Source organism: Macrobrachium rosenbergii, chromosome 4 (assembly GCF_040412425.1).
Source record: "Macrobrachium rosenbergii isolate ZJJX-2024 chromosome 4, ASM4041242v1, whole genome shotgun sequence".
NCBI classification, from domain to species: Eukaryota; Metazoa; Arthropoda; class Malacostraca; order Decapoda; family Palaemonidae; genus Macrobrachium; species Macrobrachium rosenbergii.
Window position 1 is genome coordinate 16,871,500 of NC_089744.1, and position 24,828 is coordinate 16,896,327.

A 24,828-nucleotide genomic window follows, 5' to 3' on the forward strand; every position below is an offset into this window, starting at 1 on the left:
AGGATTATCAAAATATTAATGAATCACCGACAGGTACACCTTGCAAAGCTGGCAATCTCAGAGGTACTGGGGACTGAATAGTACCTACTACATGAGAGATTCATTTTTTAATCACTTTATAAGGGCACTAATGAAAAAAAGTAGTATAACTGATAAAAATTGATAATGAGTTAGTATTAAGTGCTAAAATAATGATCTTTTTCAAGGTAGACACCTTGGGATGGGAAGGTAAAGGTAACTGTTAACAGCACTACATCTCCAAAAGTAAAGATGATTGAAATGTACTAGAGTTATCCTGGGTCATGCCTAATTAGACTACCGTACCTTCTCTTGTCTGACTGACAAAAGACTGGCACATGAATATAAACATATACCGTACTGTATATGATTAATGAGGGTGTGCTCAGACAACAAAAACCTCACTCATTACAGAGGATGTAATAACATACAAAAGTCTATTAAAATTTATTACCTATAAAAACCACTTATTAATTCTTCACTTTTCTAAAGACAAGGCAAGTTACCTGAGACCCGACCTTCCCTCCAAACATGAAAGATGGCGTTGGAATCACGTGATCAACAATGAAATCTGTGAGAGAACAAAGAGAAAAACGGAACTGATAAATTACTGGTAATTCAAAAGGAAGGTGAAATACATGGCAAGCAACTTTGTACCTGCAATATACACTGCACTAACTAGAGGAATGTACTGTGCCTAAAAGAATGTTGTTGGTGTAAATGCTCTGCCATACTAAACTTAATGTCCTCTTTATTTAACCTATGTTTTATAATTATATCTGACAGCTATTGAGCATTGAATTACATTAAAAAAAACTGAATTTTTGTACAAATTAATTCTTTTTCAGCAGCCTATTCCTACAGAATACAGCTCTTCGGACACACACCAAAATTCAAGACAACTTCCACCTGGTATTGTAAACCATCCAGGTTCCAGTACTCCTTTATCATAGAAACCAAGCCCTCTATGTGTTGTCCGATCTTCTTCTGAGATATGTGGAGTTGCCAAGGGAACAAATTCAAGTAAAGAAATGGGTTTGCATAAAAAAATTGTTTTTGAAAGACAGTATCTGTTTTGACACAAGCTCATTGCTTTACAGTAAACCAAGTACCTATTCAAGTTGAATGACATCTTATCATCTTGAAATTTTAAGCCTAGAGTATTCAGGCACCAGTTCTGGAGAGAGAGAGAGAGAGAGAGAGAGAGAGAGAATTATAGCACTAACAATGGGTCATGGGTTGGACAGTATTCTTGTTAATATAACTTGTTTAACTTGTTTGTATGGCATGCATTCCCACCAGAATAGGCAAATTATTCACCACCCTTTTGCCACAAGCATGGGATAGTATATTCCTCACTTTATGCTCTCAGGATAGGACTTACAGCTGTTTAAACCAAGTCAGGTTGTTGAAATACCTTCAGCTGTAAAACACACTTACACTCTTCAACCTCGAATGTGAGGCAAAATGAAAAACATGACAAAAACACAATATTATATATGGCTAAATCTTCAATAAGATTTTTATCTCAAATTAGACAGAAAAATCAATATCCTTGAATAAAATAAACATTATGCCGTTGTTCAGCAAACTGACAACAGTCTGGAAGTTGTCACCTAAAGCAGATGTGATTAGGTAAGCACATCTTTCATAAACATCCTGAATAGAGCACCTCTCACTCCATAATCACTCTTCTTCACTACTTAACAATGAAATAATGTAAGTGGTATCAAAAAAAGTATTACCACTGTTATTATTGTCATTTTGATTATTATAATTTCATATACAGTCGACCCCCGGTATTCACAGGGATGTGTACCACTAACCCCTGTGAATGGCTAAAATCTGTGAATACTTGACATTCCTCTAAACATGCTTATAACTGCCTATTTTGATACTTCAGAACACCAAAAAAAACTTTAAAAATGCTTATATATGAATATTTTAATAGTTTTATTACAAAAAGTGCACTTAGTCACCAAAAATTTGTGAATATTTCTCTATGAAAAATACTGCGAATAGGTGAATTTTCTGCGAATAATGTGTATATATGTTCCACAGAGAAATCCGCAAATGGGTGAAGCCGTAAATCCAGAACTGTGAATAGGCAGGGTTCCACTGTACGTACTATTAGTTACTTTCTTTGCATTCCTACATGTCTAACATAGAAGTATCTTTTGGGTTTACTGATCCCATGAAGCCTCCCCTCAAAGATGGAATTTCATCAGTTTAAAGGGACCCTGCCTTACAAATTTATCAAGCAGGCTCAAGTTTCTATCTGGTCTCCAACCTCCTGTTGCCTAGGTATTTTAGAGGAAAAATACTGTTATGTACCTCAATGAGTCATCCTGAATCTCCTCTATTGTTGCACAGTATTTATAATGAAAACTGTATTTCTGATACAAACCTCTCAGGGCTTTTCCTATACATTTGAGCAATCAGATATAATGAAAAAACTCGATCTACAGAAAGGAGGCTGTAGTACTTGCTTCAGAGAATGTGAACTACCTACAGTCTTTTTCAATGGCTTTCCACATTCTCCGTACTATCCACAGACATCACCCAATACTATGGGTGCTGGTGGAAATCACATCCTCCTCATTAGTTTTCTCTATACTTTTTGGGGGGATTAAAGGCTGATCCTTATGTCCCAAAACTTTTAATAATTATTTCCTACGTTTTTTGGGAACATGGCTACTTCCTCTGATTGTGGGCTTCTTCTTAAGAGCAATTCTCCTCAATTAATCATCCTCAATCTCAAACTGTTCTTTACCTAACAACTCTGAATTTGCATGTACATCTGAACATAGATCATGTAAGTTAAGTTTTATGCTTTAAAAGCAAATTTTCACCCATTTTCTCTATCTTGTCTATTATGCTTCCAAGACAAAATTTTTACTATTTTCTCTATTTAACCTGTTGCTGGAAAAGGTACTACATACTCTTCCATCCACCAGCATTTAAATGTGAACAACTTACACATCCCATAGGGCAGTGCTGCTTCCAGTGGACTTTTGCATGGTGAGCTTCAGGCACTACTTTGAACCCAGCTACTATATGGATTTTTAGCCATTCAGGTCCCTTCAGTTGTGTGCATTGAACTTCAACCTTCACTAGTTCACGCTTTTACCATTAATTTATATTCATATAATTTAAGACAATCTACAGGTCTAGAAATTTACCTCAACGAATTACTTGAACTGTTTACACCAATAATGAAAATGCAAGATAAAAAAGATCTTCATAAAGTTGTACTGAAGATGTTTTGATCTTCAGTACAAGAAGCTTTCCTGCATTTCTGAAGAAGGAAACAGTTTCTGAAATTATTAAGTTTGTTCTTTACTCAATTCATAAGTGCAGGAAATCCCCGGTTTATGGCGGGGGTTCCATTCCAGCAACATGCTGTAAGTCAGAAAACACCGTAACTCAGAACATCATCATAATAATAAAAATTTATAAAAATGAGAGAGAGAGAGAGAGAGAGAGAGAGAGAGAGAGAGAGAGAGAGAGAGAGAGAGAGAGAGAGAGAGAGAGAGAGAGAGAGAGAGAGAGACTTATGTAAGCTGGGGAAAGAAACAGGTTTTTAAGCTTTGCCCTGGTAATAAACCGGTTTTCTCCCCTCCTTATAGTGAAACTCTCCTGGTGGCTACAGCTCCCTAAACCAGTTTTCTTACCTTGTTATAGGACCTACAACTGTGCCACTCAGAATCCTAGTTATGGCACTTACAGCACCTTAATCCTAGTTACGGCGACATATCTTTGGAACATCAGCCGTAACCCGGAACCGATTTTTTGATGAATATATTTGAAAAAGCGCTGTAAGTTTGGAATGCTGTAAGTCGGAGCCGCCACAACCTGGAGACTGCCTGTAATACTATCATGGGTATGGATAAGGGTAGATATTCTTTTCTTTTTACTATGAAAAATATGTAAAAAAAAAAAATCCTCCCTAACAAAACAAAGAAATCAGGTTGCTGACCTTTAGGTCAATGGCAGTTAGACAAAATCACAACAGGGATGAGGTTTACACTGGATTGGTTAGTGTCACCTTGATTTACACTGTTGAATTAATGCCTAAACTGTCAGACTGATGCAAAGGTTGAGTTCTCATTGTTTCAGCTTAATTCACTAAGTGGAAGAAGAATAACGTGTTATGGTGGTCGAGTTCTTGGGACACCTTTCTTATCAAATATCAATTCAGTATTATCAATGTGAGCAATAAAGGTCATTTATAAAGAGCTCCTGATGGTTGTGGGGAGGAGGAATATTTCCTGTGGGTAATTCCAGTCTGTTTTGATACAAAACACTTGTAGTGCCTCTGGAAAGCGCAAGTGACTGTTGTCAGATGCACTCATAATAACTTTGACAACTGAATTGAAGTTTAGTTTTGTATATCATAGCTCTCATTTTTGGGGTCCTGGATATTATCTTTCCCTTTTTGATATGACTGATTAAAGGAAACTTTTTTAACCTGTTTCCTAGATACTCTTTCTATTTACCACATGAAAGGCATATTCCTACTTTTCTACAGCCACTTTTTTGTCAACATGTCACTGAATTTAAAGAAAGACTACTTCTCAACACAGACCGATTCATAACATCATTCTTGCAGCCACTTCACCACTTTACTCAGATTACTCAGAACCCCAGTATTCCTCAGGCTGCAGTTTGGTATGTGTTTTAGCCTCTCTTTAGACCTGATGATAAAAGTTAACTTGTCTTGTCAAACACAAAATTCTCTTTCTGTGTATTTTTTTTTTTCTGAATCTTGTATCCTTTTACCTTTCGAGATGGGGATTATCATATCTTTCTGTGTTAAACTCCAATGTTTTTCTCCCCTTTCTTGTTTTTGACAGACCTACACAGAATAGACATCAGTCTGTCTAGCCCACGATACTCTTCATCAAGATAATTAACCATCAAAGAGTACCCTTTTCTGGTACAATTGTACCCTTTTCTGATATAACTAACATTCTCAAATAGCTTCATATACCTTGGTTAAAATATTTTTTCTTTTCCTCACCAGGAACCTTAGGAGAAATGATGAATATATTACTCTTTCTCTCTTCCATGACTCAGAACTTACTGTATTTTCAGTTTTAAGTGAGTCATGTCCCTTTCTATTTGGACTGTCTTAAATGGCTAAGGTCTTCCTGTTGTTTTTTTTCCTAATTAGTGTTAAACAACTCAAACTAAACCAGCAACCTAATGTGTAAACTAAAAATTACTGAATTACAAGTACCCTGCTTGAACCAATCTCAAGAGAGGACATGACTAAATATAACCTGTCGAATAAAGAAAACTGTCATCACAGCAAAAATGACACTTTGCCACTATTGCTGAGCAAACGTTTCCCCGGAACCCTAACTTTCTGCTAAATACTTATTAGAATAAAATGAATAAATATGCAATCCGGACTGCAAATCTTTAAAAAACCATGAGCCATCTGCAGCATAGTGAGTTCTTCATTGACAAAAAGAATAGAAAACATTTCTATAAACCAGAATTAAATATTTTTACTTACAATCCTGAAACTGTTTTTCCAACTCTTCTTTAGTCCAGTTGCAAGAAGTAATGATAAACAGCCCACTATCATCAGTAAGGCAATGAACCCCTTTTATGTATGCTAATCTTTTGTTTGCAGGGTCTTCTGGATTAAGAGAAACAGCGTCATAAGTTCCCTTGTCATGAACAACATCATAAGCTCTGTTAAGTAATCCTTCTGCCTTGTTACCTGCTACCAAATCAACTTGCTGAAAAATAATAAAAAAAATATTACTGTAACAACAGTCAAGAAGTGTAAACAACAACACAGTTTAAAATTTAACCCATTACATATACATATAGTTATAAGTACAGGTATATACGAAAAGGATATCAGATAAATATTATTAAATGACCAATTTACATGTAATCTCAAAAGGAAAATGGGCAGTTTTAATGTAATTCATGTAAGATATTTATTAGTATCACCAAACAATATTCACAAAAATAGTGAATTCTGCAGTATAAAAACAAACAAGGCCCTCAATCCTCTACAGCAAAAGTTGATACCAACCAACCTAAGTCAGTTATATGATCTAAGATTCTAAGAAAACAGAAGAGACCAGAACAACAAAAATGCAGCTACATCTAATAGAAGATGGATTATCATTATCAAATGTTGACCTCCATGGTCCAAAAGCTGGTTGCAACAAACATGAGTTACCTGCATAACAGTATTAAAGCACTCCTTTCTACAGTATTTTTACACAAACCTGTTACAACACAATACTACACAGTACAATCTTTTGTGTTTTCCATACAATACTTCCTGAGAAATGTATGTTTAATTAACATTTTTCAAACTGTAGTGAATTAAAACAAGTACAAGTATATTATACAAGTACAGCATTTGTCAGTCTAAAGGAAGCACCTGTCTATGAGAAATACATTAGACAAGGACATTTCTTTGTATATACAGTAAAGAATTTTAGTACATTTAATCATATCTTTATTTACTTTTAATTTGGTACTTTTTGATAGCGTATCTGCTGTTCGTCCTCAAAGGAGTTAATCTCACGGTCCCTAGAGGGCTTCCATAAGATGGACCAACCAATTTCAAGAATTCTCTTCTAGTTGGTCTCGACAGTATAGTGCACGCTGGCACTGAAAGAGTATAACACTCAAGGCAAGAGGGTTCTTTCTCTTGTCTACAACGGCTGCCAAGGTTCCACTCCTATCATCAACCTGCAAATGTGGCAACAGTGCGCTGTTCATTACAGTATTGGGTCGACAATGCCTTGCATCAGACCAACTCCCATTATTCTGTGGTCTCTGCAACTGTTAGCACACAGCCAAAATTTTGCATGTATTAGTGCTCCAGATCCTATTTGGTCATCATGGAAGAACCGTACTGAAGCAAGTTAAGTTCATAGGGTTAAAAAAATTTTTTTAATGGTAACAAATTTCACTGAATTTGGGAGCCGGTGTCTCCCACACGGCGAGAATTAAGTTTTTGTGTACACTACCCTTTATGCTAGCCGATAAACAATGTTTAATTTTTGTTTACGCTACTCTCTTTGCTAGCTGACAAACAATGTTTAATTATTAAAAAATGCTTTTAAACAGTGTTGTTCTTAAAGATCTTCGGTATATGACCCTCTACCTAAGTAGTTAGGGACCCTCATAGGATCCATCTGGGCTACTTAGCAGATATGCTAGGCTACTTCCGTTTATTATTATCAATAGCCTAAGCATTCATACAGCTATGTAAAGTCGTAACCCATTTTCAATCGTGTTCAACTTCCAAACCTTGGTGTTAGGTAAAACCAACTGGTTAACTATAGTACTCAATTACAAAACTTAATAGTATTTTGTGATAATGTTTGCTTGGTTAATTATAGTACTTAACTACCAAACTGAATAGTATTTTGTGATAATGTTTGCTATTTAGCATTAATATCAGGGAACTTGTATCAGACTAGATGTTTTCCTTCACGGGACTATTTCTAGCAGGTATTGCTCCTCCGTTGGCAGCGAAACTTATGTGATGTTTGTTCTCCTATGTGATTATTAAACTTTTACATTGTCATATAACAGGCATTAAAATTGTACTTAATTTATATGCATCTAGCTTATTTTAAAAAAATTATTTTCCTTGGCAAAATATTTTTATTGAAGTACTTTCATATGTAGTCTACAGCTTTTACCCATGGCCAGTAGCCTAGGCCTGGTAAACAAATCATAAATTTGCAAATGCTTTGGCCTAATGGAATGGCGTAGCATTCAAGAATTTATTTTTAAGGCAAAATTATTTACCGGCGGCTTGCGAGTTGCCTAGGCCTGGTAAACAAATCATAAAACTACCAATTAGATTTACAGAATACAGTTTGCTTTGGCCTAATGGAATGGTGTAACATTCAAGAAATTACTTTTACAGTAAAAATTTAAGTAGTAATTATACATTTAATACATGACTACTGTCTTAAGACGAAAAAACCCATATGTTATGATGGCTACCAGTATCCATATGGCTACATACTTGTGTCCAAGTTAACCTATTCATGTTAGTTGTGCTGCCTAAGCTATTACAGATAATTAGCACATCTAACATTTGTGAGAAAAATCAAATTTATGGTAGTATCCATGAATGTAGGCATAATCATTATCATAACATTATACAGGCAGTCCCCGCTTACCAGCGGCATCGGTTAGCAGCGTTTTGGTGTTACGGCGCTTGGCTAGCGATGTTGTTAACCAGATTTTTGGTGCTGTTAAGCGATTTTCAGCGCTGGTAAGCGGTTTATCGGCGTCGGTAAGTGGTTTATTGGTGCTGAAAACCAGTTGTACGGTGCCATTAAGTGGTTTATCAGCCCTATTATCAGTGATTTTTGGTTAGCAGGACTCGGCTGATATGGAACACCTGCCGTTAACCAGGACTGCCTGTAATATAACTACACACTTGTGACCAAGCTAGCCTGTAGTATTTTGAGTATTATATACTGTTCATACAGTGATTTTAGATGTTTAGTACCAAGTAGTTTCTAATAAATCCTTGGTCCTAATACTCACTGACCACGTGTGCCGCAGCAAACTGCTCAGTTCGCTTTTTGCCAGTGGGTATAACCCATACCACCTGCCATGAACATAGCCCTTGTAGGAATAAAGGGGAATATGGTTGTTGCCAGATATGTGTGAATTGTAACATGCTCCCGGCAGCAAGTGTTAAGAATGAGACAGCTCCCTTTAAGTTGTCTAGCTGGGTCCTAGGTTTCAGTAAAGGTACGGAAGGAGGAGACTACATCTTTCCGGCAAAACTCCGGCAGAGTATATTTCCCTCCATTTCCGAGCAGAACCAATGTTTGGGCCAAAGCCCTAAATCACTGGTTCCTAGCACCTCCCAGGTCAAGCCTTCTGATGGAGAAGAGGAGTCTTAACTTGGGGGAGATATCTCTTTTACCGGAAATGAAGTGGATGTTGCCACTGAACCTGGAAGGACCAGGGACACAGCCTTCAGCTGTACATGAGAGAGATACCTCAAAAGGAAATCTATCTCCCATGCAGCTATTATTTACTGAAGGGATCCTAATAGGGTCCACTAACCCCATCTAAAGTGTCCGTATCTTCTGAGGGGCATAGTGAGTCATCCAGGACTTCTGTCTTTGGTTGCCCGGCAGTCACAGTACGGCTGCCTGAGCACAATCAGTTTGCACAGGCTCCCCTAAAGGGGAAAAACCACTTGTTGCATTTGCTGACTTCCATGAGGAAATTATGAACAGTATCAAGGATGTCCTTGCTACTGAACGTCAATATATCAGAGACGTTATCCATGATTCCAAATAGGAATTCAGGTCAGTCTTGGACACTGAATTAAATATAAGATGTAGCAAATTCTCAGCCTTTAAACAGAAGAATAAAGTGGCTGCACAGCCTGCCCAGGCAGAGTCTGGGTTTAGAGCTCCAACTGATAGCAACAATAAGTCCAGTTCGGACTATGAAACTTGAAATCAAAGGATAGTAGGGGCTCCAGTAACCACCCCTGATGATACTGATAACCCTTGGTGCAATGCCTCAATGTGCATCTTCTCTCCTGATGGTAAATTCCTTATTAATGAAAGTAAAACTATGACTGAAGTCCAACATGTAAAATTTTGGGACAGGGCAGTGTTTCCTAGTACTGAATGCGCTTAGTCCCTCCTTCAGTAGGCATTGAGAAACCACCAAAGGAGATGGTTATCCTACCTACGAATACAGAACTGAAAGCCATAGAAAAGACCTTTTATCAGGTCAATGTAAAATGAAGTTTTACATCTATTTTAGATAAGACCCAATACTCTCACCAGGTAGCCCCAGCCTTCTGTCCCTTCACTTTTAAAACAATTAATCATGTGAAGGCAAATTTTCAGAATTTTGTGATAACTGGGAAACAAGAGTCAGTGGAAGAATTAAAACCATTTGTCTCCATCATACTGGTGTCTGATAATCCTACTAAGGAATGGATAACATTTGTCCTTCCTTTTGATAGGAAAAAGCTCCTTCTGGACGTGGCTACTCAATAGTTTGGGACCCCTGTGAGAAAAATCTTAGAAGGGACAGCCTTAGCTGAATTTCAAGCTAGGTTCCACCTTCTCAATATCATAACCTTTACTAGTATACTGGAAGTTTCTAGTAGAAGGCTTCCAGAATCCTCTAGAACAATGTCTGCTGCTGTAGCCAAAACAATTATTCAGACCCTATAGGAAGCACTCTATGATTTTCTAGCGGCATATAAAGGCTAGAATGGAAACATGGACGGGCTCCAATATGTCACTCCCCAATGTATCTTCCTTATTACATTCTAACCCCTTCTGTAAGGTACCTTTTGAGGAGCTTGTTGTGACTCAACTCAATGAAAGAGCCCAACAAAAGTGTACAATATATGCACTACTTGGAAAGAGTCATACAAGCTTCTAGTTACCCCTAAAGGATCGATCCTTCAAACAATAACAGAAGGGACAACAGCAGCAAGAGCATCCCTTTCAAAGCGGGCAAAGACACTCACACCAGGAAAAGGAAAAGCAACTCCTGGAATGCCTATTAAAGGCAAGGGAAGGTGGAGCCCAGTAAGAATGGTATGGTTGGGAGTTGTCTTCTACAGCATCACATGCAATGGAAGTCCTCCCCTTGGGGACACAGTATTATCCTAAATGGGCTAGGGTGGTAACGGTCTCACCTTCCCCATCCCCACCCTTTAAAAGAGGTTTTCCAAGAACCAGACATCTCTTTGGAAGATTATGTGCAGAGGGCCATTTTAAAAGGAGCCATAAAGAATCATACGTGTATTGGCCACTAAGCATATCTCTTCAGTGTTCCCAAGAAGGATTCCTCTGAATGGAGGGTGATCCTTGACCTATCAAAACTGAACAAACACATTGTTTGCCACAGTTTCTGGATGACTACTGTCACCCAAGTATGTTCAATCATTCCACAAGGGACCTGGACCATCTCTATGGATCTGAAAGACACATACTGACATGACCCTATTGCCATTCCCTTCTGCCCCTCCTTAGGGTTCTGGATAAGGAAAGATAATGTACAGATTCAAGGTCATGCCTGTTTGGTTGAACATTGCCCCAAGAATCTTTAAAAAATTAACAACAGTAGTTGTCCAAGAACAAATCTTGCCTTACTCCCAGCAGACACTTTCAGTGGCTGGGACTTGTTGGGATACTCTTCATGGCCAGTTGTCTTTCCCCACCAGTAATCAAAACAGAATAAGAAAGGAACTGAAAAGGTTTCTTGCACAGCCCAGCATTTCCAGATGTCAGTTGGAGAGTATAATGGGCCTGTTACAGTTCGCATCTGTGGTAGATCCCCGTCCTCAGATTGCAACTAAAAATGTAAAACAAATTCTGACTATTGCATAATAGAAAAAAGATTCACGGTTGACTTCATGAAAGCAGCCAAAAAGTTGGGGAAATATTCTGGCAGTGGACCTAAAAGGGGTTTCTGGCATAACAGGTTGCCCTGACTCCTCCATCTGTACAAGTGATAATACACACGGATGCCTCCTTGACAGGCTGGGGAGGCCATTGGGAAGATTGCCAGGTAGCAGGGAGGTGGTTACTTGCTGAAGAAGTGTCATATCAACTTTCTGGAACTAGTGGCTGTTTTCCTGTCTCTAAGGAAACTGAAACCTCCAAAAAAGGACACACATTTTATTGGTCCTAGATAATAGGACTGTAATGTCCTGCATTCATCTCCTCTCAATGCAGTATTGCTATCCATCCTTCGGATGGCGCAAGCAAAGAAGTGACACTTGTCGGCAATCCACCCCACAAGGTCTTTCAATGTAATAGCAGACCCTCTATCAGGGGATACAACAGCCTCGACCAAGTGAATGTTAGACAATCACTCCTTTTAATTAATTGCCAACATGCTTCCATATCCCGAAGTGGACCTGTTTGCCACATGTAAGAACCATCAACTTCCAGTGTATGTCTCTGAACCTGGACAATCAAGCAATAGCAAGAGATACATTCCTACAAGACTGGAACAAATGGCGGATGATGTACCTTTTCCTCCATTGTCCCAAACTTCTAACTTTCAATGGAACCAATTACTTAATAGCCTCAAATTAGCCATACAGGCATTGGTTCCTACTGCTTCAACAACGGGCAAAGAACCCATTGTTGTCAATACAGTAAACTGCTCCATAGTGGCTTTGCTGCTGGTAGGATTATCATATTTATCAATAAATTTTAATATAGGAAAGCATTTACAATTAGGAAAGTTAGTGTGGAACAGGAATTAAGATTTCTCATTAATTATGACTATGTTTTGCTACATATTTTACAAGCTATAAAAAATCATTAAAGGCTCTGACCTCTACATACTTTGCCATGTGATATGATCTACACAGTATACTCCACCAATGAATGCCACCATATTATAAGCATACCTTTAAAACTTCCTCCAATCTTTTTAAGTACCCCTTCTCTACTGCATTAAGTAGCAAAGGTCTTCTACATGCATCATAAATCTGTACTGTTTGTTATTGGGCTAATCTTATACATCAGTAATTTAACATTATCTTTGTAATTCATAAAAGCTCTTGGTACTCTTTACATATGATATATAGTCAAATCATTAATTGATAAACCTTGCTAAGTGAATAGAAGTTCACTAACTCATAAAAAATAATGAATCATTTTCATTAAATCAAATGGAGCTTTTGACATTCAATTCTTTCAGTCCATCTCATATATCACAAAAGACATTTGTAGTTATCAAGTGTATGTTTCATAGCAATCAAACATTTGTAGAACACTTATTCAAATTCACCCTCCATATCAATATCCACTGTATTGTCATCAAGAAAACTTTACTTATTACTATACGCTAATCTGTGGGGAAATCTTCACTTATATACTAAATAATGTTTCACTTCAAAACAGTGTCTGTCCCTTACCTCATATACTACAGCAACATCCTTATCCAGTGCAATTGCCTTTGCTAACTCTATGGCCTTTGCAGAATAATCAATTCCAAAAAGCTTGGTAAAACCTTCATTGGCCTGTAATAAAGTTATAAAATAAGAAAAACAACTGCAGTACTGTAACAATTTTAAGTAGCAGCCCTCAATAGATCAACACTCATTATAGGCAACGGTCCATTATTTTTACAACAAAGATCTCTTAAGTGTTACTTAAGTTCCACAAAAACAAGACTTGTTCTATTTATGAAACAATGTCATAAATTCCAGAACTGGATTCAAACCTACAGATAAAATGGACTTCATTAATTAGCCAACACCATTCTATACACCAGCTCCAGGACTCATTCTACATTAGTAACACCGAACTTCATGACAGAATATTTGATGATACTTGGGCCTTGCTATGGCCTCTGCACCTTAGCTTTCCAGTCGGGGTTTTGAATTCCCTTGGTAAAGGGTTCATTCAAGTACACTTTACTTCCACCATGTTCCTGTCTAGGTAAAAGGGCAGAGGAGTTGTGCAAGCTGCTTCTATGGGCAACTAACCAAAAAAACACCAAAATGGCTATCTGATCAGATACATTTCAGCCTAACATTCCCTTGACCTAACCCTAACCTAGGGTGCCATGCTCTGACATCATAAACCAGCCCAAACAGAGTAATGTGGGCCTCTATTTCTTACATGTTTTACTGTATGTAGGTTATGCTGTTCAAGGGTATAAGTAAAAATCCAAAGAGGGGGAAATTCTAGTGCTGGAGAATTGTTTTGGCTACATTTATTGATTCAAATATTTTGTTAGTTCTTTTTAATGATGAGTCTGATGCCAAGCCATATGTCTCCTTCCAGTCTAAAATAGATAGCAGAGCTGCTTTGTATAATAACATCCAGGCTGATATCTTAACTCCTCAAATTGTATGTTATACCATTCTTTTCAGGTTACTGTTCTTGCTTTTGCTTTAGCTTTCCTAAGGAGAGCTGAAACCTACTGTAGAGGCCCAGGTATCTGCTATTGCGTTGGTATTGTTAAGAGTAACCTGGGTATACAGTACTGTGAATTAATCCATATAGAAACTACTTCTAATTCCCCTTTGCAAATGGTTTTTTTATATTGTTTACTGCAAGAAGGAACTACTATGTGACACTGAACACACTTCTCTGTAAGCCCATTTTCTAATTTATATATCTGATTAAATTTTATCTATTCACACAAGAAAAGTGCAGTATATTAAGAAGGTTTTTACGAACAAAAGTATGTCACCTTGGACCCAAATGTCATACAGTACATTTCCGTATCCTAAGTCTTTTGTTATTTTGCTTTCGAATCATTTTCAAATATACCGTAATTTCATCTTCAAGTATAATCTTATGAGTAATGGATCAAGCGTACTGTAGTTCTATTGTTCTGTGGCCTGCATTGGCTTGGGGTGATTATATTACTTGTTGATACCCAGACCAATGACTGGTTATGGCATCCACATCTCAGGAACACTGTGCTCATCTGCAGCATCTCCCCAGCATTATTCCCAGAGTTTATGCAGGTACCAGCTTCTTGCACAAAGTTATGGACAAAAGTGCCAGGCCACAAGTCAACGTTAGAAAAATTAGTACCACAAAACAAGTACATATTGTACCTCCGCAAATCTAGGCTGTGTTACCAGATCCTGAAAATTTTCCAGATCCCATCTCTCAATGGGTACTTTGGCCTCAGCTGGTGGAAGCACACAAACAACATCCTGTTAGGTGTTCTCTTAACCTGTTTATTCCCAGATCTTGTCCACAGATGCCTCACTAGAGGAGTGGAGAGCTAGCCTATTTGTAACTGGTCTCTATTAAGAGAACATGGAAGTTCTCATATAAATCACATTTGACAAGCTAACATCAGTGGCCTATCTCAAAAAATGAACAAGGACACAATCTCTTGCCATGAGCCAGCTGATAATGGAGATCCTGATGTCGGCCAAGGTAATCAATATAAACTTATTTGCCAGATGTGTTCCAATAAAAAGGAACATAGTAGTAATGTCCAATTTGGCTGGAAGTGAAAATTGCATTGAAAAATCTGCAACAAGACATTATGAAAGGACTGGGGGAAGATTTCATAGATCTCTTTGTGTCCTACCTCACAAAAGGCCGGTATGCTATTGCTCAGAATTATGAAAGGACTGGGGAAGACTTCCAAGATCTCTTTGTGTCCTACCCCAAAAAAGGCTGGTATACTATTGCTCAGAATTCCTGGGTCAGGCAGGCTAGGCAAAATGATGACTTCATGATCCCCTGGGAGTCTAGAGTTGCAAGTATTTCATATCTTATCCCCAATAAGATCAGTTCTAGACAAGATAAGATCTCACAAATTGACCATGATGACTGCTTCAATTTTCCCTCAGTAAGAGTAGTATCCTGACCTGTTGTCATTTCTAATAGATATACATACCACAAAATCTACCAAGTGGAAGAAACTACTTAAGCAATCACACTACAGCAGATATCACTAGAACCTTGGACCAACTAAATCTTCACACATAAAGGGTATCCAGCAGTACCTCATTAGTGGCAACAGAGGTTATCATTAGCCCAGGCAAACCCTCTACAAGATTTTACCAACCCAAATAAAGTCCCTCTATAGCTAGTTTCGGTGACAATGTCTGGATCCCTTCACAGCCTCTTTCAAGAGTTGCAGGTTTTCTGCTGTTTTTGTGACAATCAAGGATTTTATCAATATCAGCCAACAAAAAATCAAGTTCTGCCTTATCTCAGTTTTTTGAAAGTAGAGGAATTAACTTTTGTTCTTAAAGAAAACCAGACACACACAAAGCCTAAACATACAAAATCACCAAGTCAGAACATATCTTTGGTACTTTAGTAATTAGTATGTACCCCAGGATTTGAACTTTTAGATAAAACATCCCTAGGATGCCTAACCCAAAAGACTTTCTTCTAGCACTTGCCATTGGCAAATTGCATTACTTTTACTCTTATTTCACACTCAAACATTGGGAGAGTATAGAAATGTTTTATACCCCAAGGTCATTGCTAAGACAAATAATTTCCTCCTAGTATCAGGCTGTTCCATATTTTACAATTCCCACTGTCAGTTTTGCTGCGAAAAAGGCTCACAAATTATTCTACTGACATGGAATCCTGCTCCAGGTCATAATATCTCAGGAACCAGCCCACCTCAGCTCCCTGGTTAAAATTTGCTACATAACAAGAAGGTTTTCCCTCAGGCATATTTAAAACATGAATTTTATAAGGACAATTTTTTTAATAAATCCCACTCCAACTCTTTTTGTGGTAAGTCTAGACAAGGGAGTGACTTGTTCACAGGATGTGCTTTGGATATCTGGTGTGCGCCTGGCAAGGGGGGGAGTGTTCTGTTTACGTGGTGTGTGTCTGGAGCTGCTGGATCACAGGCTTAGATATATGTAAGGTGATGGGTTTGTATTAAAAAAAAAAATACTAATTTTTACTGTCAAAAATTTCATTCTTTATACATACCGTACCTTTCTTTAAAAAATCTCTGTAACATTGGGCAAATTCAGACGGTACACTTGCTACTGCGACAGTACATCAGAACTATCTAAACAGGATTAGGGAATAGCATATACAAAGGAGAAGCATAGTGGAACACATACTGGATCAACAACAAAACACTGAAAATGGGTACCAACAGAGATAATCATTATCAAACTTCAAATATTAAATAGGAGATCAAATCTACAATTCATCTTGTATTCAGAAGATTATTACCTTCTACTTAAAATTACATGAAGAATAATTGCAGCAATTATTCACCTGTTATAGAGACAGCCACTACCAAACAACAGGGTAAAAGGTAAAATCCTGTGATTAAAATAAATACTGAGCACTCAGCAATTGAGAGCAAAGTAACACTGTACTGTCAGAACTGTTACAAAATGCACTAGTACTGTACAGCAAGCAACCAAATAATTTCATTGAAGCTTCTTTCATATTATGGCCAAAATGAAAATGTATGAATTATAAATAAAGTTGTGTTCCCATTTAAGTATGAAAGTTCTCCATAAGGTATACTGAATCTCTGTGTACTTGTGTAGTTTGGAGTTTTCAGGATTGTTATTTTATTGCTGTATAACTATTGTAAGGTTCATTCATCCATACAAAAAAAATACAGAAAGCCAAAAAGTTCATTCATCCATATAAAAAAAACAGAAAGCAAAAATTAGTGCTCACATATATAGTATACATATCATGTGTTTTCCTAACAATCTCTTTTTTCTAAAATGTTGCAAGAGCAATATTAAACCTCGTGCAGAAAACTACAACTGTATTAGCCAATTCAATCACCTGGTTATGAAGCTCATCATTTGCATGTTGACCAACCCTTGCACAAAATGCAACAAAGCCCTAATGCTTAAAGACTTTTGTGCCCGTATCAACCAAGGACTTTCAAAGATTTCCTCTCTTCCTACCTTCAGACTTTTAACTTATGCAGTCATTTCACAAACCTAGCTCCAATTATTATTATTATTTATTATTATTATATTATTTAGAAGATAAACCCCCTTCATATGGAACAAGCCCATTGGGGCCATTGACTTGAAATTCAAGCTTCCAAACAATATGGTGTTCATTCGAAATAAGTAACAAAAGGTTATGGGAAATACAGAAGGAGATCAACTACTGTATTAGAAAAACAGATAAATTAACTAATCAATAAATAAATATATAAAAATGTACATAAATTATTAAAATACAAGGAGACTTCTATTAGGACATTAGGACAGTAATGCACTGCACCTCTGCTTCAACTTCTGAAGTTCCAATTGCACGACATCCTCAGTAGGGAGGCTGTTCCACAGTCCAACAGTGTGAGGAATAAAGGACCTCTAGAACTGAGAAGTTTGACAGCGAGATGCATTTACTGCATATTGGGGCTTGTGTTCAGTGAATCTGGTTGCTCTTGTGAATGTGAAAAATCTGTTGAAATACAGCTTAGGGAAAACTGACCAACAAGAGACCATCTGCCAATGGTGCAAGTCATAACTGCTAATATCAGCCTAACTCCACAAACCACTCTATCTAAAAAGTGATAAATCTCTGGCAGAAGCAGACATCCACAACGGAGAACGGTATTCCAGTAAAGGAAGTACAAGCAGGTTGCATTAATTTTAGCACTGTTATAAATACCTAACTTTCATGCAGCATTTGCTGAAACTTTAATTAGATATCTCTCAAAAGTAAGATCTGAGTAAGAAGTTACACCTACAATAGTTAAAGCACTGTACACAGCACTGTCTTACTAAGCTTGCACTCATCTGCAAAGATACTCGTCAACAGAAAAATCTACGGTATAGAAACTACTAATCTTAGGAGTCAACACACTAGAAACTTTTTCAAGGGAAGCAACCATCACAATCTTCTCCACCCCAGCTATCAAGATTGTCCAGAATTTTTCTAACATCCTTAGAGTGAAATGCAAATTTTGTACAAATAGGTTCAGGATAACAAGTATCCAGAGAGGAACATCTTCAGCTGATTGCTTAGCTTCAAAAGCTCGATGAAGCAGTTCAGCCTTTTCCCTGGGGTCAGTAACCAATCTATTATCATCTGTTAGTAGCGGTGAAATGGAAGACGAGCCTGACCCAAAGACAGATGATTCCAATTTGGTTCACCACAGATGAGGGTGCATAATCCCTTAAAGTTTCCTCTTCAAGGGATTATTTCTCTCAGCTGCAAGGCTAGTTCTATCTGCAGCATGGCATGACTCAACAAAAATGGTGTAATTTTCATGTGAACCATTTCGTCTCCATGTGATGAATTTGGTCTTTGTCAAGGTAAGCTTGTCTTCATGTATCATCAAACCCTGGCTGGTCATTTGTCCTGAATTTGATGACCTTTCTAGGGACATATCTTATTAAATTAAAATAGCCATCAGCATTTCATTTAACTTCCTTTTGGGATCAGGATCTAATATAGCATCTGAAATATGAAATGCCTGACAAGCTTCAATGATGCAATCCCAACTGGCTCTAGATTTCGGCCAGACTGTTTATCCGATGATGGCATTTGGAATACTGTATACTGTACTGATTGACAGATATGTCCATCAGATCAGAAGAGCCTATATATTTGCAGACCTTGGACTTGACAATAGCTGGAACATCTGTAAATTTGAGGTCTAATCTGCTACCAGAAATATGTGTGGGTTCCTCAATTAGCTGAACAAAATCTGAGGACACAAGGAACTCAAAAGCAGACTGGCCATGTTGATCAGTGGAATCTGAATTAAGCCACTTGCTGTGCTTTGCATTACAGTCTCCACAAATGACAAATGAAACTTTTGAATCCTGTGACGTGCCATACTAATCCTTTCCAAGAGACTGTCATATATAGAATCATCAATTTTGGATTACAGTAAACAGCAAATCCGTAAACATTGTAGAACTTACTGATAATTTTAGAACAAAGAACTTCATGGCAACTAAACTCCAAATTTTTCTGACGATAAATGTTACGACAATAAATAAAGTCAGGACCATCAAACCCTGGGATTAAAAACTCAACCTTTGGCTTGTTACTACTTACAAGTGTCTCAAATAAAACATCAAATTATAGTTATGGGCACAACTCTGGAAATCAAGAAAATTTGACCTTAAGCCTTGAATATTTCAGTAAAGTAATCTGCAATTTTTCTTACATTAAATGAGCAACAGACCCAGGGTTCAGCTCTTGTTACATGACCAAAACATCTCAAAACACCTATATTTCTCATCCTTTCAACCCTCTTTTCTTCAAAAAATTACAAAGATTATTAACCTCATGAGCTTCCAACTTTTTTTCTTTCAATCATGTTCATGAACCAAGCTGCACTTCCATGAACACTGAACTTAACAATCACATCTTACATACTATTCAAATTTTCCTGCTACCAACCACCTTGCATCTCCTATTACATGTCTCTCTCTCTCTCTCTCTCTCTCTCTGTGTCTGTGTGTGTGTGTGTAAATACAATATATGAATGAATAAGTTTTGAGTCTGGATCATTTCCGAAGAAGCAAAAATCATTTCAACCTAATCTTTGAATACAGAACAAAACATATTTCCATCTCACAGTTATAAGTGATTATACAATAAAAGTAATCAAAATAAAGAAAAGAAAATTAAGATAGAGAAGTACAACAAAATTACATTTCTTACCAAATGAATAAGAAACACACCATTTCCACAACCAACATCTAAAACAGAAGATTCTTCAGTAACTTTTTCTGCATTAAGCATCCATTTTAAGACGCGTTCCATGCTCTCTTCGCCAAACCAAATATCACCAACATCTCCATTGTTCTCAAAATTGGATAATTCACGTTCATATGCAGAATCCCAGCTGAAATTTTTTAATATATTCACTCAACAAATTTAAAAACAGTGGACAAAAGCTTAAAGACATACAAAATAAAATTTTAAAAATAACTCATGAATCCTTATTTTACTCATACTGTACAGTACTAGCTTTAAGGCAAAAATTAGCCAAGTGGCAAAATTTTGCTGAAGACAATAAAGGATATGTGATGCTCTCAAAAGTAAATACTCCTTTGTCAAAGGTAAATACTCCCTTGTCTTATTTACAGATTTTCCTCCTCTATTACTCTGAGTATTCTTACAGCCATATAGTTACAGTTACCCATTTTGTATGCAAGAAAATATAAAAAACTAAAGGGAGTTCCAAATAAGCCCTGTATTAAGGCCTCAATCAAAAATTTAAATTAAGTTACAAAACCATACATTAACATACACTGTAAAAATTTCATACATAAAATCAGTATTAAACAATAAATCGTCAATTACAAGAAAACGTTTGTAACCCAAATAGCAAACATTATTGGAAAGAATTCTCATTTACAGTACACAGCCTACCTATGAAAAAAAAGAGAGGAAAATTCAAGTGAAGTTTCATCAGAGAAACCACTGAAATTGGTTTACTCAATAAAAAAGCATACAAAGAAAACTCAGTTACTAAACAAGTAATGAGACACAAGAATCTTGAGATAAAAATCATTCAAGTATACATGGTCAAAATGATCTCATCAACAGGAAACTGTTGAACTGATAACCAAGAATGGGCAAGATAAGAAATTACAGTTATAGAAAAACTAAAGAAACTTAGCATCATAACAAGGGAAGTCATGCAATCTGTCATGAGTTCTGTTACACCCTAAACACTAATACAATATTTAATCTTCAACTTAAAAGCATGCATTAACTGTGTTCTTAAAATAAAGGCCATCAGCTCCAACCACATCAACTACAGTGTTACTGATCTTACTTCAAGAACTTTGATTTTTACAACTACTATAAGCTTTTTAACACTCAGAATTTCACAGCTTCCTCTCTATCACTATGGATCATTGTAAATTTATGAAATGTAAATTAGAATATATTTCTTCAATGTTCCTATGGTTCATTACCATATTAAATATGTCCAATATCGTTAAAACAATAATCCTTCATAACTTTGAAAACAATCTGTATATATTTGTATAGTTTATAATTGCAGACTAAAATAAATTAATAAAAAACTACATACATGAATAAATATTATTACTCAATTAGCCTACTTTTCAATAATTATTATATAGAATTTCTGGATCCAATGAAACTTGAGTGGACATAATTATAGAGATAACTGTTTAGCTACCAAAAGTTCTAGAAGTATAACTCAAGATGTCAAAGAAATTATTGAGACCAAAATTCAAAAACAACCTGAGCAATGAATCTGATTTAAATAGATGATGCCAGAGTTTAGGAGGAAGACGAAGGTAAAGAAAGAGACAGAAATGGAGGAGCCAGAAAAGACATTCACCACAAAGAATGCAGCTAAACTTTTCTGTGTACATACTGAAAAGTATGAACCCAAAAGCAGAAAGATTGCAAAGATTGATAGAAGAATTAAAGATGTCTTACAGTGTCATAAAGAGATCTAACAACGAAAGAAGCACTACACAATACTGCCATAGATAAGCTCATACTTCATGGGAAGTAACCACAGCCACCAACTCCCCCAAAAACATACACCAGTGCTTCTATGCCTGAAACCTCAAAAAATTTTTAACCTCTTTTATTTCAAAATCCACTAACAAGTATAAAATAAAACTTTCTGTGATCCACAGTAATAATGGTTACTTACACCTAAACATAAAAGTTAAATTAAATAAAAACGTGTAAAAACACCTGACTCAGATTCTTATGACCCACATCCATGCATCAGGAGAGAAAAAAGATATGTGCAAGATTCTTCCTAACTGTACAAGATTTCAAGTGTGGACACAAAAATATACTTACGTTTCGAGCTTCCGTGCTTTAGTATTATCAAAGATATTGAAAATTTGTAGTAAGAATAAAAGTTTATTGTTAACTTACTGCCTTACTGCTAAAAGGCTTGCCCTTCAACTACTGCAATGAGATAAAAAAATGTGGAAGTACAGAGTCCTATATGAAAAATTCCAATTTCACAGTTCCAACATGTGTTCATTTCACAACGGTTTCATTCACATTCTCGAGTCATCATTTACCAGATTGGATTCTTCTCTCATTGTACCACGTTATTCGAGTTGAATGTTAACAAAATCATCTTTGTAACTTTTAATTTGTGATCTCCATATTAGAGTACAAGTATTTTCTCATATAGACTACTTAAAGGGAGAGTGTTAGGGTAAAACTGAAGACTACTACCCTGGCCTGGTTCCTGACAACTGGAAATATTAACTACATTTTGTTTATGATTTTGTTTATGTTTAAGCCTTTTATTTATCTTTATGGTAATATTTGCCATCTTTTACTTATGTTTTTACGTTCATCCGCAAGGAGCTGGGGTAATTCTAAGCCATAGTTCCGCAGTGAGCTAGACTATGGCAATTGACGTTTTCCTATGTTATTTACTTCCTTTACAAGAATTTAAAGTAATATTTTATTGGCCAGCTGTAACTAAACTGTAATTGACCTTTGAAGACTACACGACGGGGTAGATCTAACCCGGCATTCCGCGGCGAGCCCCCCACCCTCCTCCATAGCTAATACGGCAAAAGTGTAACCACTAGACACACCTTGGGTACCCCGCAGTTAGCATAGTCTTCAAAGGTCAATTACAGTTTAGTTACAGCCGGCCGACAAAATATTACTTTAAATTCTTGTAAAGCAAGTAAAATAACATCGGAAAACGTCAATTGCCATAATCTAGCTCACCGCGGAAACTACGGCTTAGAATTACCAGGGCTGGTACTAAGCACAGCGCCCAATTTGCATGTAAGCTGGTAGTTACCAAAACCATTGGGGCGTGGTAGTAGTTTTCACTTTTACCTGTGAGCCTAATAAAAGTGTTTTAACTGCTATAAATCCTATTTTAACGTATTTTCAGTCATTAACCCTATCCAAAACCCCGGCTAGTTTGGACACGCCTTGTCTCGCCCAGCCTATAACTTAAATTTTAGAAAAGATTTAACCGAGCCTAGATTACTGGAGAGCCTGCAATTTGGGGATTGGCCTAACTAGGCTTGTTGAATTGCGATGTCCAGTAAGGCAGAATTATGTCAAAAATCACACAGATTCTATGGCAAGGTCATAGGTTAAATTGGCTTCATACTACGGTCAACCCCAGTTGCTTATTACCTTCCCATGAGTGTTTACCTGGAGGTTACTTTGATTTCGCTGACATACTCACTACTCTTTCGTTCCCAGTTCAGATGCTGTCAGCTCTTCATCATCGCTCATTTTCGTCAGATCCTGAGTAATCTGTCACTTGCTTTTATTTCAAAGTCACCCTGCGTCTGTCTGGGGATGAGTGTGGTGTGGTAGCAATTCGAGGTTGGTGCTTTGTAACGGCTCATCTATTGAATTCCTCACACTCGTCTGTGTCTCTGACACTTTTTATTTCTTTTCTTCCACGTTAAATACAGAGCTACTTTCTTTTCTTTTAGGTTTCCCTCATTATAAAGTAACTTTCCTGCCACTTTTGTCAAATTTTCCTCGTATGGCTGCTAATCTCTGCTATTTTACATCATACTTTTCTGTTCTCTGGAAATGGCAATATGAAATAGAATTTCATGATTACCACTTAAAACAGTTTATATCATCTTTTCTTGTCTTTTTCAGTTGACAATTGCAACGTGTTGGCTTTTGGTTCTAAATAAAACTATAGACGTATATGTACTCTGATATATATTATATATATATATATATATATATATATATATATATATATATATATATATATATATATATATATATATATATATATATATATATATTATGTCTTCATTCATTTCTTGTATTAAGATAAACTTTCCACCTGGTTCCAGGTTTCCAGTCCTCTTTGCCCTTCCTACAACGCCTTGATTGTGGACACATTATTGCGTAAATGCAAAGCCATGCAATCTACAGAAAGCTCACCATTAGTTACCTTCTACACAGACAGCATTCGTCTATTCAATTTATCTCTTGTCTCCATTTCGTGGCTTATATATTGTGCCATCTCTTTTGGTGGTTTATTTTCCGTAACTCGTGCTCTATACTACTACTCAATTTTTTTCGGCTCTTTGCAGACCAGCAAATTTTCCGTGGTTTCAGTAGTCTCTCTACTCAGCTGGCGTAATCTAACATCCTTTCTGCTTCTGTAATTTTATTTTAGCTTTAACATATTTAATCTTGTTTCTAACAATGATAACTTCTTTAGTGTTTAACTCTTCAGTGTACCCCTTCCCATTTCCATCTACAAACCTCAGCCTTATCATTCATTCTTTTCTTTCGTCTATTCTCCTCATATGGTTCCCTTATTTGACTTTTCACTGTCTTTAACTAATCTTTTATAATCTGACGGTACTAT

General features: G+C 36.7%; 1 protein-coding gene across 2 annotated transcripts; it reads right to left on the minus strand.

The window, feature by feature from the left end:
• Nucleotides 1-453: 453 nt before the first annotated feature.
• Nucleotides 454-23,822, minus strand: LOC136830632 (EEF1A lysine methyltransferase 2). 2 transcript variants are annotated; one of them, XM_067090213.1, is made up of 5 exons: nucleotides 23,668-23,822; nucleotides 20,154-20,337; nucleotides 12,950-13,054; nucleotides 5,543-5,771; nucleotides 454-589 (listed from the first exon to the last, which is right to left on the minus strand). In XM_067090213.1, exons 1-5 carry the CDS (start codon nucleotides 23,715-23,717, stop codon nucleotides 489-491), a joined length of 669 nt encoding a protein of 222 aa, XP_066946314.1. In that variant the 5' UTR covers nucleotides 23,718-23,822; the 3' UTR covers nucleotides 454-488. The 2 variants fall into 2 exon arrangements, with proteins under 2 accessions (XP_066946314.1, XP_066946323.1); XM_067090222.1 differs by having other exon boundaries at nucleotides 23,634-23,773.
• Between the last annotated feature and the right edge of the window lie 1,006 nt (nucleotides 23,823-24,828).

Coding starts and splice junctions, on each gene's coding strand:
- LOC136830632 (XM_067090213.1), bottom strand. CDS start 23,717: ATGAGCGATGATGAAGAGCTGACAGCATCTGAACTGGGAACGAAAGAG. Junction 20,338..23,667: donor GAACTGGGAACGAAAGAGTA/GTGAGTATGTCA, acceptor AAAAAATTTCAG/CTGGGATTCTGCATATGAAC. Junction 590..5,542: donor GGAAAAACAGTTTCAGGATT/GTAAGTAAAAAT, acceptor GTTCTCTCACAG/ATTTCATTGTTGATCACGTG.